At 34.1% G+C, this 20,032-nt stretch overlaps 2 protein-coding genes across 3 annotated transcripts in view; one reads left to right on the forward strand and one right to left on the reverse strand.

The window, feature by feature from the left end:
• The window catches only part of CDase (neutral ceramidase), a 38,500-nt gene extending 35,668 nt beyond the window's left edge, over positions 1-2,832 (reverse strand). Inside the window, exon 1 of the mRNA XM_089080947.1 lies at positions 2,490-2,832. The gene's annotated coding sequence lies outside the window, so the exon portion shown is untranslated. The remainder of the gene's footprint in view (positions 1-2,489) is intronic.
• A 4,714-nt stretch (positions 2,833-7,546) lies between these two features.
• On the forward strand, positions 7,547-19,047 carry ndl (serine protease nudel). Of its 2 annotated transcripts, none has more exons than XM_089080797.1 (25): positions 7,547-7,659; positions 7,790-7,906; positions 8,151-8,324; positions 8,446-9,594; positions 10,103-10,708; positions 10,894-11,100; positions 11,998-12,161; positions 12,259-12,386; positions 12,694-13,182; positions 13,359-13,657; positions 13,900-14,044; positions 14,293-14,432; positions 14,507-14,758; positions 14,841-14,976; positions 15,069-15,238; positions 15,305-15,418; positions 15,529-15,715; positions 16,170-16,517; positions 16,719-16,907; positions 16,977-17,124; positions 17,237-17,402; positions 17,496-17,678; positions 17,823-18,060; positions 18,215-18,334; positions 18,482-19,047. In XM_089080797.1, coding segments are annotated over exons 1-25 (6,171 nt in total). In that variant the 5' UTR covers positions 7,547-7,658; the 3' UTR covers positions 18,783-19,047. The 2 variants fall into 2 exon arrangements, with proteins under 2 accessions (XP_088936923.1, XP_011638888.2); XM_011640586.2 differs by having other exon boundaries at positions 8,461-9,594.
• The last annotated feature ends 985 nt before the right edge of the window (positions 19,048-20,032 follow it).

Raw genomic sequence — 20,032 nt, forward strand, 5'->3', positions numbered from 1 at the left:
TTTAATGTAAAACGTTTTAGCTTCAATTTTTTTTAAATCTAGAATTTAATTCCTTTAAAATTGATAACTTAAATAAATTTTGAAATTTAATATAAAAAAGTTTTTTAATTTTAGAATTTAAATTTTTTTAAAAGCTGAAGAATTTTAGAATTATAAAATTTTTATAATTAAGCTTTTTATAAAATAAGCTTATTAGGATCCTGCCTTGGATATTATTAATATGTATTATATTCTACTATAAAATATTTAATCTGAAAAATGTATAAAATTTCTTATTTCTTTGAAATATGTATAAAAGAACTTATTAGATGGCCGATATAATCGAGTTTTATATTTAAGATTGCCTTAAATACATACATACTTAAAATAATTTTAAAATAAGAATGGAAGAATATGAATATTGGTCTAAAATTCTCTCTGCCGATTAACATCACTTTTTCCCGTTATTTAAACATATTTTCAACTACATTAAATTGTTTGAAAGTTTTAAATTATAAATTAAAAAAAAGTACATCAACTTAGAAAATGAATGGCAGATGCGCGACGTTTTCTAATTGCGTTAAAAGATAATTATAAAAACACGGGGGACGCATTTGATTATTCAAGCATTAGATAAAAAATTATTTGTTTCTTTTTCTCAACTCTTTTTGTACTAGATATGTAAAAATGTGAATAAATATAATTCATGTAAGGAATTGAAGTAACATTAGATAACATAAAACAAATACATAAGCAGCAATGATATTTTATAAAACAAATATTATGATATTTTTTGCTCTTCATGAGGTCAGTGGTATCTTCATACTAATACTAATAAGCCATGGATTTGTACGCAGATTATTCTAATAATTTGCGTTTCAAGTTCTTTACATAAATTTCAAATACAGCGAGTATTATTCGAAAATCATTGCCTAGTAAAATTTTTTTATAAGATTTATAGAGAACTTTGATTAACATCCAAGATAAAACCATGTAATTTTGACGGGATTGATGATGTGAATTTATATTTTCAATTCTTTTGTTATTCATGTCAGATTCTAAATATTCTAAACTCTACTGTTTAATCCCAAGAAATTTATTCTAGACACGTATACGTTATATGTGATATTACTCAAATTCGGTATTCTGCTTTCAATTTATGCTCTAGTACGATTTTAAGACCATATCCTCACACTCTGATTCGCAACATGCATTCGGAAAGTCTGATAAAATGCTTTCCAATTACCTATTATTCTTCCGTCATTTTTAGAACTTTCTCGTTAAACCCTTTCCGGAAACTTTTTCATCTTTTGTGTCTACTTTAATTGCGGCCGATTAAATTTAACGGTAATCGAAAGCGTCACAATTAAAAAGAGAGCTCTCGTATATCACGGATGTAATTACTCTTTGAAGAGGACGTTGATCTCTGGCGTTATGACCCACTGTACCACTTCACATCCGAATTATAAGATGCTCACGCCACCGATCAGATTGAAAATTATTATGTGAGTTTTTTTAAAAAAAGTCATAAAATTGTTTAGTCGATACACTACTTGTCTATCGCGTAACTAATATTCTCGATTATGAGAATCACTGGCTCTTAAACTGCTGAGCTACATCCGAGAGAAGATCGGACAAAATAAGAGCCGGATGCCGTTAAATTTCGACGAGACAAACGATTACGCCAGTTATGTCGATACTGAAGAGAGCTTTCACTTTTCTCATGAAACCTCTCAACCTTTATTATTTTTGACATTTCTGTATCTTTGACATTTCTGTATCTCGATAAAATAATTTTTTTAAATTTTTGATAAAAAATTTATTCATATTTTATAATCTTTAATATTTCAAAATAAAATATGTATGTTTACATAAAAAAATAATAATTGTTATTATATTGTTATTTTATCATTGGTAATATAACAATAACATTACATAGATAACGAATAAAGCATTCCAATTATGAAATGTTATAATATTCATTTCAATTACGAAATACGTGTAGCTTAAATTTGCAATACCACATCGATAAAACGGGATAATTTTATTGCGTTTAACCAACATATATATGTTTATGTATTATGTTTCTAAATGAATAACGTAATGAAAACGCAAAAGATTTCTGTGTATTTGATGAATTATTACTTCAAGAATTAAGATTAAGATAAAAATGTAATGCTAAAGATAAAAAATAAGAAGATATAAAAATTACGTTATTATCTTAAAGAAGTTATTTTACTAAAAGTGTGACGCAGATGAAAAGAAACGAGATAACAAGAAATTTTTTCTATTTTAAATCGTCGCTATAATATTATGTCTATAACGAACAAATGTAACAAAGAAATTTATTAAAACAAAGAATACATTTGAAGTCAATATTTAAGGTCACACCTGTACGTTATTTGTATTCCGGTTTGAACTATGCGCAACTGATCCTGAGATACCGTCTGCCTTTGTGTAACGAATAATTAAAATCGGCAAACCGATTATCATAAAATTAGCACACTTACAATTTCTTCTGGACCGAGCGTCACCACTTCCGGTCACTTCCTGCCAGCCAGGCGGTACCGGAGAACAAAGAGAAGTATATCTCTGCCGACGAATGACGAGTTTACGTGGAACTGCTCGAGTTATAATTTCCTAGTTCCTACAACTCGAGTCACCGATGTAGGAGAAGCGGGCAGAGATGTGAGTTAGATGGAATATCGTCTTCGACGTGAAAGATCTGCTGACAGAGATCCGCTCCGGTCCTCCGGAGGCGGGAAAAGGGAGCACGCGGCGTCAGCTGGGACTGCGATGGAAAACAGACCCGTCCGACACCGCGGAGAGTTCGTCTCTGTGTTCGGATACCAAACCAAACCCAATGTTGGGACTCACATGGTCGGTACATGAAGGCGAGGAAGGGGAAAACGGAAACAATTCTACAGCTATTCTCATCGCACACACATGAGTGTACCTTTGTGCGTACATACATGTTTGTGTTTCTCTCTCTCTCTCTCTCGCAGTTAGTTCCATGATTTATTTCTTTTTTCTTTTTTTTTTTTTCCTTTACTTCACCTTGACACGACGTACACATATATAGATTACTGTGGTTGAGGCTGAGATAGCGGAGCAATTGGCAGATAACCGTCACGTCGTGATCCGAATGTTGATAGAAAGAATGACGTCTTAAGAGTTTGTAAACTTAGCCGATCAGTGTAATCGAGTTTCAAAAGCAAAAAATGATCTTATATCACGTAGCAACAGATAATTCTCGCACATCGTTATAAATTATTACTATTATTATTATTATTATTATTATTATTATTTGGGTTATGTGATAAAGCAGCACGGAGTGATCAAAGTTAGATTCAAATTATACTACTTGATAAAACTTCTTGACTTCTTGACAAGATAATCGAGTTTCATTTGAGAGTTTTAGATTGAATCTCTCTAATATTATTGATTAATTATATACCACATTAATATCTAAGATTAATGTTGATTTTCTAAATACTTTTTAATATATCAAGCAAAAATCACTCAATAATTTATTTTTAAATCTATAAATAGATATTTAATAAAGTTAATAAAAATGATTAATAAAAGATTTTTATTTTAACATCAATCACTTTTAAATTGTGATTATTAATCTATGTTTTTTTTAATAACCCATATAAAAAAAATTAAAAAGCTTTTAAAACTCTGATTGTATCGATTATTTCTGACTAATGCATAAAGAAAAATATTGGTAAAAGATGGTTATTACAGTAATAAATAAATTGCTACGTATATTAAAAAAAAAAAATAAATAAACAAGATATACAAAGTCATTATATTACATCTTACATTAACGCACGTGTATATAAAATTATCATGTGGAATAGTCCATGACTGCCATGTAGAAATCACAGGAGAATAATTTACGTGAATCCCGGAAAAATTCTGAGATTTAAAACTACAATATTTCAAACGATCTTACGGTTCATGGCAGACAATATTTTTTCGTTCATGAAGATGCGCTCGAACGAAATGCTTGGCTTTACAGGCCCGCCAAGTGTATTTAAACATCTCTCTCTCTCTCTCTCTCTCTCTCTCTCTGCGACCAGTCAAATGTAATAGGATAAGGAAAAAATATTGCCGGTGAGAGAGCAGCTTTTAAATGGTATCCACGGTATAAATGCAGATGGTTGCACAGAGCGTGAAAAAAACGGAATGCACCAAACGCTCCGGTTTTCCTTGACTTCGATATAAACGGTGTATACCAGTTCGAGCATTATTTTTCCAGTTATCTCTCTCTCGTGATTTCTCAAAGGATACTCGCGCGTGCATGAAAGCAATCCCCGATTAAAAATTTCAGACTGCAGGCGCATATTAATTGGTCAAATAATCACGATGCACATAAACGTTACATTTTTCTACAAAAAATTTTAATATTGAATGCCATGTGACCAGAAACAGATGTTTAAAGGATAACCTTATCTTTAAAATATTCATTTACATAACTGCAAAGAAAAATATATTACGTGCTTTTTATTGTTAACTACGCTATAAATTTTTATAAATACTTACAAATATCATTAGAATCGTTTTCCTATGAAATCTTGATCTATGATGGATGGTAGTCATCTCAAAAAAATTTCTCTCCCGTCGTGTGTCGTTATAAGAGACTCTCTCTCTCTCTCTATTCTTCTTGAGAGTTTTGTTTGAGAAATGAATTTCTCGCGAAATTTATATCGTGATATATTATATCAGATTTGCTAGAGAATGCACAGAAATACAAAACATCTGGATGTCATCGTACAGATACACAATATATTTCAATACTTGTTGGGAGAAATTACAACAATTTGTTATGTGCACGCAATCAAAAACTTTTGTCACTTGAATATATATATATTACATTATTTATTAATTAACAAAACTTAAAATAAAAGATTATTAATTATTTAAAAGCATCGTACACATATATAACTTGATACGCTTAGCAATACAGAAACATTGCACCAACGTTTTCCCACTTAATTACACAGTTTTGATTAACGTAATCGCGTAATAAATCTTCCCGTAAATGTCCTTTCGATAATGCGATTGTAATTAACAAATCGTGCAGACATCGATGTAGTTTTCTAAATGGTTTCTTTCCAGACGATCGTCGTCGAAGATACAGATTTAATTTAACGATAAATGTTAATTAAGATTTACATCTTTTATTCAATTATTGTGTGCGTTTAAATAAACGTAAGTAAGCCGCGCGATTAAATACCACCGAATAAATAAAATCGATACGCCGTAACACAATCGTGTACTTGGTTTAACGTTGAAACGCGAACTGTCACTTTCATCGATCCGCAGCGACTCCGCTACTCACGAGAGAAAGTAAAACGAGGCGGATTGTGTAATTATCGTCTCTACAATAGCTCAAACAATTTCAGCGTAACAAAATGCGCTGGCCTGATGCATAACACTGCGATGAACGTGTGTGTGTATACTAATCGAATTATCGATCCATGTCTTGCTAATGATCGAACCAAATGATTGAATACAATACATATAATTTCAGGTTGTTTTATATTGGAAATATGTCATCTTAAATCTAAAACGTGCGGACTCTTCTCTCTTCATTTGCAATTTGCTGGCGTATTAATTTTAAATAATTTCCAAGAAAGAAAAATTCTTCGAAAAGATATCCATAATAGCTAGTAAATTTCTTAAAATAAAAAAACCATTTTATATTTCTCTTCAATTAAAGCTGTAGAAGCTCGGAGGTGGAAAAACTTCAAAAGACAGTTTACTTCAGACAATAGACAGTAGAAACAGCAGAATTAAAAACCTTTTTCTCGGAATGAAACGTTTCATATGCAATAATGCTACGTAAGTAGAGATTATGTGACTGAGCTATGTGAATAAAAGGTTGAAAGTAATATGAAAATAGGAGACGTAAAAAAATATTAAAAAAAATTAGTTTCAGTCTTTTCACTTAGGTAGATTTCAGAAAATACCGCATTTCTTTTTTTGCCGAAGCGGAAAAGCACTGACTTTCCAATGTTTCGAACATATGACAGCCTTGCACATTATAAACTGATACATGCGTGCAATAATTGTAATCCGATGATGCGAAATATCGCATTACATCAAAAACACTATTCTTATTTTTTATGTTGAATGAAACATTCTGATTCATAACCGACATTATTCCCACTTAGGTTTCCTTATATTACAAGCATCTCAATTTTCAGCCGCTCATTGCATTAATTTTCTTTCTCTTTCCCGCTCCCTCTCTTTTTCTTTCTTCCGTGTTTTAAAGATACTAATTTGTCATTTATGATAAAATATTAATCATTATTTTTGTAAAGTTATTCCTGACATTTACACAAAATTATACAACCCGAGCATTTACAAATGAAAGTTGTTAAATAAGAGGTGAAAACATATTACGGAATTGCGAAGACTTTTAAACCCGAGAGCTTTATGGTGTGTTATTGCCATTTTGCAGCGATCGATTCACAGTCAATTTGTGACGCAACATGGAAAATCATGGTCTATATAGATGAAAACTTATCTCATCAATAGTTCATCGGAACATGTGATTGCTTTGTAATAGCAGCATTGTTTCTATTGTTCTCATACTATTTCGATTTCTCCTTTATACTTTGAAGATAATTAAAATAGTTCTCATTGACGGAAATAAAATACATTGACGGAAAAAAAATTTTATTTGTTTCAAAGTTTGTCTCACAAAGACATTTTTTCTATTACGAAGCAATATAAATTCTTTGAAAATAAATACATATTTTATCACATTAATATTATACACTTTATTATTTTTTTAAATTTTCATTTATTTTTATACTGTCATAATTATTATTCTATTTTTATACATTTCTTACATACATAAATGTAAATTATATATATATATATATATAAAAATGCGCGCGCGCGCGCGCGTGTGTGTGTGTATTTTATATATATATATATACACACACATATGTAGACATATAATATGTGTACATATGTAATTCATCGCTGGAAGACAAAAGCATAGAAATAAAAAACATGTTAATTCCTTTTTTAATAGAAACTATTTTTCTTGCGGAAAATTCCTTTGTTCAAGCAAATTTTTTTTCACTCAAAAAAGAACGAATATCATCTCGTATTTTATTTCTTTTTTCTAGGTAGATAGAAATAACTTCACAAGCTGCGGAACTTTTCACAATGAAGAGTAATAGTTTCTCATTGGGGTACGGAGAATTTCCAAGGAGAAATTTTTCGCTTAAAAATGAGTGCCATTAATCGCAAACGTTGTTTCTCTTGAAACGTATGAAAGATGCACAAGACGCGGGGACTTAAAATCTCACAAGTCAGTACAATAAGGGGTCACTTAATTTGCGTATTAAGTTTGCTGATGAAATCAACATTTTGAATTCAGTTTTTGCTATGGAAGCCAAGAATTCCATTCACAGAGTTTTTGCAAACTTTGCGGCAGTGACACTTGTTGAAATGCGTGTAAGAGGGTTCATTCACACGGACGTAACAGGAGACGAAATAAGTAGTCAGCAATTTTTCGCTGACACGTTGTTATGAAGAATGACTCTGCTTATCAAATTCTTAGTCGTCGCCGACGTGATCCCGTGTGAACATCGGTAAAGCCAGGAATTTCCTACGGCATACATTGCAACGAACAACAGAGTTTAATCGAAAGTAAGTGCCTTGAAAATGTACGTCGCGTATTTGAAATTTAATGAACAGATACAATATCCATACATCATAGTATAAATCAAATTTGATTATTGGAACAATCTTGTATTTAATTAATTTTTTTAACAATTAGTGCGTCTTTGGGATAAATCGAATAAACTACATGTTCATAAAAGCCCACCCTCGGAGATGATCGACGTTCCAATCGATTCATCGTGCCGCGTTGTGTTGACGGACTCGAGAAATACAGGTAAATTGTAAATCACAGATTTGATTATTATTAAATAAATTTACTTTTTAATATAAATATATTAGTTAATAATAATAAAAAAATTATAAAAAGGATATATTTATTTAGTATTTATTGTAGTATTTATTTTGTACAATTTTTGTATTAAAATTCTTCAGTAAATGTCAATATAGTATATTGCAAATATTATTTTATTTGTTATAATATCATGATATTTGAAGATTAATATCGATTACATTTCTAGGAACATTTAGCAAATACAAAACGAAGTCGAGCGAACGTAGCCAATCAAACTTTTACACACGGCACAAATACTTTCTTTTGACTGGGTCGTTTTTTATCTTATTAATCTTACTTTTGTTGACGATCACCAATCTTACATTTTCTCTATTTGAATATGGTACTTATAACGATACAGGTTAGTAAATATGATGTAAGGATAAATAGCACAAATATCATTTTTTCTGAGAAATTTGCACTCGATAGCTTTTCTAATCGTCAATTTCCAGTCGATGTCCTTGAAAAATTATCTCTTCTAGCCATGATTCTTTCAGTTCAACCGGAAACACGCATGGAACGGATAATCAAGCTGCGCTTTCCTCGCGACAGAAGATCATTGTTGAAGCCACGAGCGGAAGGAGTGATCGATGGAGACTCATCTTTCAGCGATCAGACGGAGCTTATGAACGAGATAACACAAGTTGCAGAAAGCGATGCATTTCCAACGATGAATGAAGGAGACGCCGATATGCGGGATATATCTCGCAAGAAGAGGCACTGCGATCAGAACGCGAAACACTGCGAGAAGTTGTTGCAAATGATGCAGAAGTATCTTACGATGATCAGCAAGAAGATTTCACCTGCGAATAATGAAAAATTCTTGACTACAGATATTTTGCAGTGTCTCGAATGCAGGGAATTATCGAATGAACATAACGAAGATCATACGCCTCGCGCGAAAGACCAATACTTCCCACACGACTACGCTGAGCAAAATCGCTCGAGCGATTCCGGCATCGCCGTTATCAAATTACTGGATGACAGAGAGGATAAAAATGGCCCAAAGCAAGTGGAAGTTAATCGAACGGAAGCGACAAAAATCCAGGCGGTAAAGACGAGCACAGTTATGAGCAACCTATCGCAAGATGCCGCGAGTCAGTCGTTGAAGGACATTACTGCTGTATCAGAAACCACGTTAATTGAGCCTACAGATATCCGCGATGGAAAACCGCGGATATATGTAAACGAAACTGCGATTAATAACAGCTCAATGATCGACGACAAGCAGCCGGACGGTAGTCCAGTAAATTCAGACGCGATAAAAACCGAAAATAATAAAAGCGTCGCCGACGAGTCGAGCGTCGATCAACACCGTGTAACAGCCGAAAGCAAAGACGTCACGACGGTAAAGACGTGGTCGTTTACGACGGTGTCAAGCACGCGGTATAACATCGTTACTGGAAACGACGGGCAATCTACGGAAACCACAATCGCGATCAAGTCAGCAGGAACAACCGAAACACCGGTTACCGTCGATCTTAGGACGCAGACCGCGATTACTGAAAACGTGACGAGTGTGCCAGCAGGATACGACGTGACCGGAATCGACGGCGACACGGTGCATCCTTCGTCGCGTCCTTCGTCCGAGGGACGGGACCCGGAAAATCGATTGGCCGTAGAGACGGACGGTACGTGGTACGGGAAGAACACAGAGAGGAAGTAGAGGAAATAATTAAATCGTGATCGGGGAGCGCTACTTATACCAATATTTACCCTACGGATACGTTATTTTAAGCACTACGTGCCACCTCCTTGTCCTCCCCGCTGATTTTTCTCCACCTCCCCTATTCGGATACTCTCTTTTTTAAAGTTTGTAGAAAAATATTTGTAATACGGGAACACATAGGAATTCAATTTACTATGGCTTGTATAATTCCCAGGGTCATGTAAGCTAAGGAAGTCTTGAGGGTATTCATAATTCATAACATAAGATGCTCGACATGACTTTAAATGAAATAGAGGTAGAAGTTTATGTAACTTGTAATTCAGAGGCGAGGTATATTAAATTTTTCCAGACTGTCATAATTTTTCCAACATCTCTGTTCTCCGTAAAACATAAAATACTATCTAAATACTAAATACTTCTGAAATAATTATAAAGAAAATTCCTAAAAGAGATACACGTGATGGTTACAGTCGAATCGAGTTCAATGGAAAATCTTCGTTCTTATGAGCAAATCATGTCGGCCGACAACTTCCAGACGAAAGACGATGGCAAAGCCACTCCAGCAAAGAGCGGGACATCACATCAGCAACTACAAACTCCTACAACGTGGACCATGCCGCATCCGGTTTGTTTCTTCGGCAATCCTGATCAGTCCTTCAAGACGCCGGTATCAGGCGTGTTTTATCCGGCCCCGTTCGATCCTTCCTCCGCGCAAAGTCGCGGATTTCCGTTCCAGAATCACCAAGACTCCAGGTCACCGAACTACAAGCAAGAGCAGACGAATACAATGCAATTTTTGCCGAAAGTTAACTACGTCGGCAATTTGGCTCAGCCGAGGGGACAAGGCATCGGTCCTACAGGACCTGGCATGTCAAATGCACCGATTTCCTCGCTGAATCAGCAGCCGATTGCAAACATGCCGTATTTTTGCGGTTATATATCACTGCCGACCGTTCACTTTTCGTCGATCCCTGGCACGTCTGATCGCTCTGCCGACAAAGCGAAAGACCTTCCAGAAGGATCGCGAAAATTACCTCAGGAGAATGAGTTTATCACGCGGCAATCGTATTATCCACGTAAGCGAAGTCTCGCAGATTTCCTGCGAGGATTCTTTTAAATTATATCATCTATAATTTCCTTTTTTAAATTATTGAAAATTAAATTATATTTATTTGCTTGGAAAATGTTAATTGAGTCAAAATTAAATCAAAAATTTTCTGAAAAAGTGCAAAAACATTATCTTTCATAATAATTGTTTCAGAGCAACTGCTTAATAAATGTTCCGCACATTATCGTCAGTGCGATAATCAATTCTGCGTCCTGAAGGTGAAATGGTGCGACGGTCGAGTCGATTGCAGCGATGGCAGCGACGAGACAAAGTGCTCCTGCAGAGATCGAATATCACGAAATCGACTTTGCGATGGTTATTTTGATTGTCCACATGGAGAGGACGAGCTCGGCTGTTTTGGTATAAAATGCAGATATTCTATTGAATATCTTTTAAATGCGCATATTTTACATAAATAAAAAAGTTTTTTTATTATGCAAAAAAATTGTGTAAAAAATATATATATATATTTTTTTTTTTACACAATTTTATATATATATAATATAATTTTATATATATATATATGTATATATAAAGTTACTAGAGACAAAGAACAGAAAAAAATAGAAATAATAGAATAAACTAGAGAAGAACAGAAAAAAATTCAGCTTTAATGTCATATTAAATAATTTTTTATATGCATAATTTAAAGTATTTATTGAGTTAGTATGACTATCAATTTTTAAAACTGTCTTCAGCAAAATAAGACTAAAAAAATAATGTACATAGTAGGAATCTAAGTGATCAACCGAGCACTTCTTTCCTCCATTTTCAGTAAGAACTAATGGATGATTAATGAGATAATTATGTTTAGTCATAATTGCATTGCAAAAATAATATTTTAAATATAACATCTTTCGTGTATATATATATTACTGTTGTCATCCACTAGATGACGCTAAATACTGGTTTAATTTACGAAAGCTACCTTACCCACAAAACTTTTCTTCGTGGTAGCGGCTTGTATTAAGGCCCGGTTATACCGTTATTTTAGCTTTAAGCAATATTTAAATATATATCTGTCTTTGTCTTTCTTTCTAAATAAATAAAGACAGACATATATTTATATTTTTGGCCTAAAGCCAAAATGTTGGTGCAATCAGGCTTAAATATAATTATATCGCGCGATAAAGTATAAATTTAATACAACATATTGTTTTCTTAAAAAAAAGAACACAAATATAAATCTCACCTAAATATAAAAAAAATATAATTTTGAAAAATGCACCCTCTTAAATTAAAATATTTTATTTCTAGGCTGTCCAGTAGACTCTTTCAGTTGTGACGATTGGGACATGCGTTACAATCGCGAAAATTGCATACCACTTTTGCAACGCTGTGATGGGATTCAACAATGCCCTAATGGAAAGGACGAACTCGACTGCAATATACTTTCAGAATCTTACATGGATCCAAATGATGTATCTTATTTACATATTTACTGATTAGTTAAATTTATGAGATTTATGATGAAACTTTCTCGATTTATCTCTTTTGTCATGTATTTTTTGTTTGTAGACTTTTACGATTGGTTATACTCAGGGATATTTGCATAAGAATGTACGAGGACAATGGTATCCTGTTTGCTCAAAAACATCTTCTTGGGCGATGGATGCTTGCGCTTCGGAAATTGGTCGACCGCTAACGTACGTCATTCATACACATAATAATTTCTAATTTTATCCATGCGCAAGATATCTATATTAATCGCGCATTTAAAAATGGCATAAAATATTATAAGATTAATTAAATTTCTAAGGCCCGGTTGCATCAACGTTATTTTAACTTTAAGAGAGACTTAAACATGTATCTGGCTTTATCTTTCTTTCTAAATAAATAAAGACGGATATAAGCCTAAGTCTCGCTTAAAACCAAGATAACATTAATGCAACCGGGCCTGAGTTGAAAAATATACTCGCAAATTATTCTCGTCAAATTGATGCATCTTTGCAGAATGATGCCGTTTATAGAGACCGTTCAGGTGCCACAGGATGTCTTCCGAGATCCTTACGTGACAGAAACCAATAATAATGATGTACAAGTGACGTCGTGTCCGGGTACAGCGGTGTTCGTCAGGTGTCCACCGTTACCTTGTGGCACCAAAGTCGTCCCGCGTAAGGATTTCTCTCTTGGCTTCAATACGATGAGGAATAATTATGTGTCCAGGCGGCACGTGGAAGAACAATCCACTTCCGAGTTTAATAAGCTCTATCGGGAGACTCTGGGTCTGCTGGACCCAGCAAGTCAATCAGTGCTCAAGGAGAAGATGCAAAATCAGAATGATACTCTCGTTGGATCGCAATCGCGAGTCGTCGGCGGCCGAGCAAGTCAGCCTAGGGCCTGGCCCTTCCTGGTTACCATTTCTAAAGACGGTTACTTTCATTGCGGCGGTGTCATTCTCAGTGAAGTTTACATTCTCACCGCGGGTCACTGCATGGACGGGTAAGGCCATTTTCAAAGATGACGCGGCTTTATGAAACAGATAAGCAACAACAAATGATCACAATGGACGTATACATCTTTCATATTGATTTAAAATTTAAAATTTAAAATTTTTAATTTGTAATTTTAAATTTTAAACTTCTGATACGTTTTAAATTTTTGATAATTCTCTTCAGATATGAAGGGCATTATTACGAAATACAAGCCGGCATACTCAGGCGATTGTCATTTTCACCGATGGCGCAGTTAAGAAAAGCGAAAGTTATCGTTATTCATCCCGGCTATGAAAAAAACGAGATGCGAAACGACATTGCAGTGATCACCTTGGACAAACCTCTTTTTTTCAATCGATGGGTTCGCCAAGTTTGTTTACCGGGATTAAATACCGCAGGTCCCGAATGGAAAGAAGGGCCGTCGCCTGAATCCATGTGCATTGCTGTCGGATGGGGAGCCTTAAAAGAATATGGACCAGATCGTAAGATGAATTTTTTTCAATAATCAGAATAATAATTAATAACGTTTAAGCAGCGATAATTTTGCGTATATCACGAAAATATTTTAAGCATATGCAAATATATACAAAAATATGAGCTGTTGTTTTTTACGCTGGAGAAACAAAAATTTATTTTAACGGATCATTTGCTAAAAATGGAAATGCCTATTTTGCCATCGTGTAAATATTTGTCCGATTATTAAAAAAACAAAATTTGATTTTAGCGGATCATTTGCGAGAAGTGGAAGTACCGATTTTGCCATCGTGTAAATATTTACCCGATCAGAACAACGCCACTATCTGCGCGGGATATCCTGAGGGTGGTCGCGATGCCTGTCAAGGTGATAGTGGTGGTCCTTTAATGTGCAGGTAACAATGAATAGATGAAACATGATGAAAAAAATCATATTTATTATTGTTGCTATAAATTTATATAAATTTATTATATAATAATTTATTATTATATAATAAAGAATAATTATAACAATTATAATTATATAATAAATATATTACAATAGTATTAAATATATTATATGTATGATAAAATAATAATATAATTTATTATATAATAAATTATTATTGCTGCTATAAAAAATTTTCTTTAAAACTTCTTATAGAAATCCGAATTTGGAGTCGCAGTGGTACGCGGCGGGCCTAATCAGTCACGGTGATGGATGTGGCCGTCCAAATGAGCCCGGTGTTTACATGAAAGTGAGTTATTATGTGGATTGGATTCAGCAAACGTTTGAAGCTTTAGGTAAATCTTTTCAAAAATTTGAAAATATTAAGCCTTTTCTATTTAGACCTGTTTTCAATACTTAAAATATGCAGATAGTTCCACGGCAAACTTTTACGAAAATGAACCCTTGGATAGTTGTCCAGGATTTAGCTGTCAAACAGGCTTAAAAAATTGTTTGCCAGAAGAAAATCATTGCGATGGAAAAGCAAATTGTTTGGATGGAGAAGACGAAATGGACTGTGACTTTCTGCAAATGAATTATGAAGGGTCGAACGAATCAAAGGGTAATACATTTACGAAATCGCAAGTGGACAAAACATCCAGTGATACCATGGGAAGAAATCGTAAGTAATGTCAAACTTTTTCATAATTACAGCAGCCTCGAATTTTATAATTAATAATTTGAAGTAACATGGAATTTTACAGAAGTAAGCACGGAAACAATTCCTTCTTCTACTTCCCGTTTCTCCTATCAAACTGAAACTAACGAAAATATTTATGCAACGACACCTGAAATATACCTGTCAACGCCAAGTGTTAGATTAACATTTACATGCAAAAAGTGAGTTACGGACATATCAACTTGCTATATAAAAGCTCAAAAGTATTTGATAAGCTGAGTTAAGATTTTCAAATTATTTGTTTTATTCACAGTCTAATTCAAACTATAACAATTAACAAGAGATGTGACAGACATTTGGATTGCGAGGATGGCACTGATGAAAAAGATTGTACGTGCAGAGATTATTTATCAAATTTCCAACCGACAGTGATTTGTGATGGACTGCTGGATTGCGACGACAAAACGGATGAGAAAGATTGCGGTATTTGATCGAAATATAATTTTGCCGTTGGTTTCGTTGGTTTATTTTACTAAACGGTCGTTTCAGGTATATGCAAGGACGACGAATTTCATTGTAGCCGAAGCAAAGGTTGCATCCCAATGACGAAGAAATGTGACGCAATTTTCGATTGCCCTCTAAGAGAGGACGAGGTTGATTGCCGTACGTAAATGATTAATATATATTAAAATTAAAATTCTTAATTTATTAAAATTAAAATTCTTAATGATTTTGTATAAAAAAAAATGACGTTGATTATTTTCTGTTTTTAGTTGCATTGATCGATGGAGATTACGTAAACGTAGATAGCGATGATCGACCGATTTTGAACTCAGAAGGTCTGCTCGGTAGATATTACAACGAAACGTGGCATCTAGATTGTTTTCAGCAAGACATATTGAAGAACAACACTAAATCATTAATGCTTGGAGAGAATTTATGCAAATATCTCGGATTTGCGTACGTTTGATTATTAGATATTCGATGATTCATAAAAATCCGATATTTACATACATATAATATACATTTTCCAAACGCGAAGATTATTGCTCTTCGACAATATTTTAACATTACTCTTATTATTCGTAAGAAGATCTAAAAATGTTACAATACATTGAGCATACAATACATATAAGTCAAGTATATTAATAAACATTGAGAAATCCATAGCCAATTTCCTCGGCAAGCAGGGCTTTGGTTGTTAAATTTTCTATATGAAATAAGTTCAAAAAATTATATTACCAGCCACTATTTTTAGCAGACTTACAACGTGGCGGTCCTACAATAATTCAATAATCAAATATCTACTTGATATCGATTAAAATCCCTTATTTTTATTATTCCCCCATAGGAAATATATATCTATATATATATCTAAAAATATTAATCATATTGGCGTATTAATTGTGTACAGGAGTTTACAATCACTCGATGAGACTGTTATAACCAGCAAGGACCTGGAAATGAGATTCTTACAAAGTGACGATTACAAATCGTCAACCGAAGAGACGGATTACAAATCTTCAATGGAGTACGTCGCGAGCGAGGAAGGCGAGACGTGTTCGACATATATATTTCGCTGCGGACCGGTTTTGAGCAGCAGCGCCGACTCGCACCTGGTCGTCGATCCGAACACCCAAAGTAATACCTACCTGTGGCCATGGCTGGCCGCCATCTTCGTCGACGGTCGTTATCACTGCTCGGCCTTACTCCTGGAACCAGACTGGCTCCTGTCCAGTTCGAGCTGCACGGACGATATCAGGTAAGCGACTCCTGTCTTCTGTCTTCTTCTTCAAGATTCTTCTTGTATCTAAAATGCTTGTCGAATGTGTCGAATAGAGACTTTATAAAGGTTTAGGGATTATTTCGTTCCGTTTTGTCCTCCCGATTATTTTCGATTATTCCGATTTCTGATCCGATAAACATTGAGATAAAGAAATGCGTAATAAAAAATAAATTGCAGATTATCGGTGAATTATACGACAGCTCTGCTCGGTCGAAGCCGCTCGTTTCTCTACGTCGACGGACCCCATCAACAGATATCGGCCGTTGACGAAATCAGAGACGTGAAAAATTCAGATGTTTCGTTGCTCCACTTGAAAACTGCAGTGAATTTCACGCGTTACGTGCAGCCGCTGTTTCTGGAGAAAAAGTGTGTATTTTGATAATTTATCTTTTATCAAATATTATGTGTTCGTGGCTAATTGTCGAATTTTCGCAGAATATACCCACCGGAGAAAGACGATTTATGCGTCGCAGTTGGTACAGACGATGAATATAGGACGCAATCGATCTTTCTTGAACCAATCCTTCAAGATTGCGATAAGTGCTATCGTTGTTTCGTCAAAGCTTTAGGCATCCAATGTCCGGTAAATAGCTTCGTAATGATCGAACTGATTTTTTTTTTTTATTCATTATTTTTATACATCAAATATGCATCGCAGTCGAATTTCCACTTTGCATCTTTTGTATGCGCTTTAGGCAAATGAAACTTCTTCGAACTGGAGCGGATTGGTATTTTGTCGCGGTAAGAAAGCATGGTATCCTGCGGCTGTATTTTACGAAAGCGATGGCCCGTGCAGCTTCCAAAGCACGCAGAATTTGACGAGCATCGATTACATCCATGCCTATCTCACGCAAGCTTTGGGTAAGCTGTCACATAGACATATGAAAATATCCGCAATCTTTTTTTATTAATTTTACATGATTGTGATTTAATTTTCTCGCCATAATATTACAGAGATGGAGCCGCAGCCAACACCTGAAGCCGCATGCGATGGTATTCGTTGCAATATCGGGCAATGTGTCCCTTGGAATCAAGTGTGCGATGATATACCGGATTGCCGAGATGGTGCGGACGAGAAGAGTGAAATATGTTTACGTAAAGTGCAACAGATCAGAAGAAGAAACGGACTCGATTACAGTAATTTTATTTTGGATTAATTAGAAATTTAATATAATTATTGATCATATCAAATCTATTAATAATTATTTTCTAATTGTGTATGTATTAATTTTTAATGGCGTATGAAGTCCATTTTTGTGATATCCATTTTTTTATATATAGAATGCACGAAGTCGCAGTTACAATGCAAAAATGGCGAATGTATTTCGAAGGGAGAATTTTGCGACGGTAAAGTCGATTGCTCCGATGGAACGGACGAACCTGCGATATGCAGCTGTGCGGAATACTTAAGACTAACTGCCCCGGAACGATTGTGTGATGGGGTGCGACATTGTTTCGATAAAACCGATGAGTCGCCAGAAGAGTGTCAATGCCTCGAAACTAGTTTCATATGCAACACGTAAGATCGATAATCGACTCGATATATTACATATAGTAAAATGTCTCTCGTACTTCAAGTATTCTGATCACAAAAAGTATTGCCGAATAAATAATAAATTTTGAGAAAATTACTATAATCAATAATTATATATATAAACGTATGTTATGTGCAGAGACAGCAAAGAAAATGTTACTTGCATTCCGCAAGATTTCGTGTGCGATGGTGACAATGATTGTCCGAACGGCGAAGATGAAACGAAATGTATTATGGTGAAAAATCTTACAGATACCAAGTAAGAATTAATTGGATGTGCTATAAAATTGTTGTTATATTGATGAGACATAATATTATTGTTATTAATGAAATTAAATTAATATATAAATATATATATATATATATATGATTATATATCTAGAATTTTGATGAAATTGTTTTTCAGACCTGACGCAGGTGAAGTGATGCAGCGATCCTATGGCATATGGCACACTCGATGTTATCCATCAGTAATAACGTCACAAGAAGAAGCGGCAAGTGTATGCCAAAAGAGCGGCTATGCAAACGGAACAATTGATTATGAATATCAAACTTTTAATAAATCTGTCGTTCCGTCTCGTGATAATTTCTACATGATACGATTAAATATCGATACGTGGATAACGATGCGCGATGATAAACCGTTTATAACTTTAGTCCAACCAGAGGAACCCTGCTACCGTCTCTTCGTTAAGTGTAATTATTAAAATGCATCATTTATAATTTAAAGAAATTACACATTAAATAATTTCATCTTATTTACAATGTTTGTTCGTCAAAGATGAAAGATTCTGTCCATTTTGAAAGTTAAGTTGATGGAAACACAAAGTATCTGTGAGTTGTTTGTACATTGTTAAGAGATTAATTTATTTAAGTTAAGCAAAAAAATATCGAACAATGTACGAACACAGCGAATCAATTATGTCACATGTAATTCTTTTTTAATTAAATAAATAATTTCATTCTTTTTTATTTGTGTCGTTTTAAATAAAAATAAATAAATAAATAAAAATAATAAAATTAAATAGATCTACGTGAAGGAGAAAGATACTACAATACAATCTGTATACAATTTTATCGTCTTAATTATTATCTACCAATGAATCTCACCATTAATTAAAATTATCTATTTGCAAAACTTAACACTCCCTCCAAATATATTTCCTATCGGTGTATGAATGAATAAAGTACGTTACGTAAAATGTACATTTTTGAAGGATTTGCTATCTGACACTTGAAGAAATCAGATATCATGAAATTTCTATACTCGAGAAATATAAATGATCGAATTTTCTAATACATACGCGATACGTGATGATGGTCTTCAATCACGTACACATGCGTCATGTAGGAGACAGCGCGAATTAGTCACTCCGAGAATGTGAATGGATACCGTTTTCCGTCCGTTCCGTGGCATTCGAAGGCAACTTGCCAGGAGGAGCCAGGGGCGCAGTCGTTTGCCTTCAACGGCAGCGACCCCATTCGCTACATTCCATCTGCCCCTTCTTCGTTCCCCGTTTGAACCGATTTAACGTCCGTCCGTCCGTCTTCAATCGTTCCGGCAGTTTTGCATGCTGGCTTCATTCGATGAAGCCAGCACCTGGGGCGAACTACACGATAATTAAAAATGTTACCGATTTAGCTTCCTTTAATTAATATTAATTTAATAAATGACACTTGCGTCTATATATTTTTTTATGCAAAGGGAGAATAATATAATATTTTAATTTAGTAAATAAAAAAAAATTATAAAGAAAGAAGGAGAGAGTGTATATGTATACATAATATTTTGTTTAAACAATTAATGATGATGTAATTTTATATATAAGATATAAACAAGATGTAAAAGTATGTATCTTTTTGTTATTAACATTGATACATTATTCGTACTTATTACTGCTTATTTTCCTTATACAGCATTTTTCTCGATTACTGTACTTCACGTGCCGTTTTTTTT

The sequence above is a fragment of the Pogonomyrmex barbatus genome, unplaced genomic scaffold, assembly GCF_055798465.1.
Source record: "Pogonomyrmex barbatus isolate J1 unplaced genomic scaffold, ASM5579846v1 scaffold4, whole genome shotgun sequence".
In the NCBI taxonomy this organism is placed as follows: domain Eukaryota; kingdom Metazoa; phylum Arthropoda; class Insecta; order Hymenoptera; family Formicidae; genus Pogonomyrmex; species Pogonomyrmex barbatus.

Excerpts from the sequence above, each read along its gene's own strand:
- ndl (XM_089080797.1), top strand. Across the intron at positions 8,325-8,445 it reads TGGTACTTATAACGATACAG|CCATGATTCTTTCAGTTCAA; the intron begins GTTAGTAAATAT and ends TATCTCTTCTAG. Across the intron at positions 18,061-18,214 it reads ACTAGTTTCATATGCAACAC|AGACAGCAAAGAAAATGTTA; the intron begins GTAAGATCGATA and ends TGTTATGTGCAG.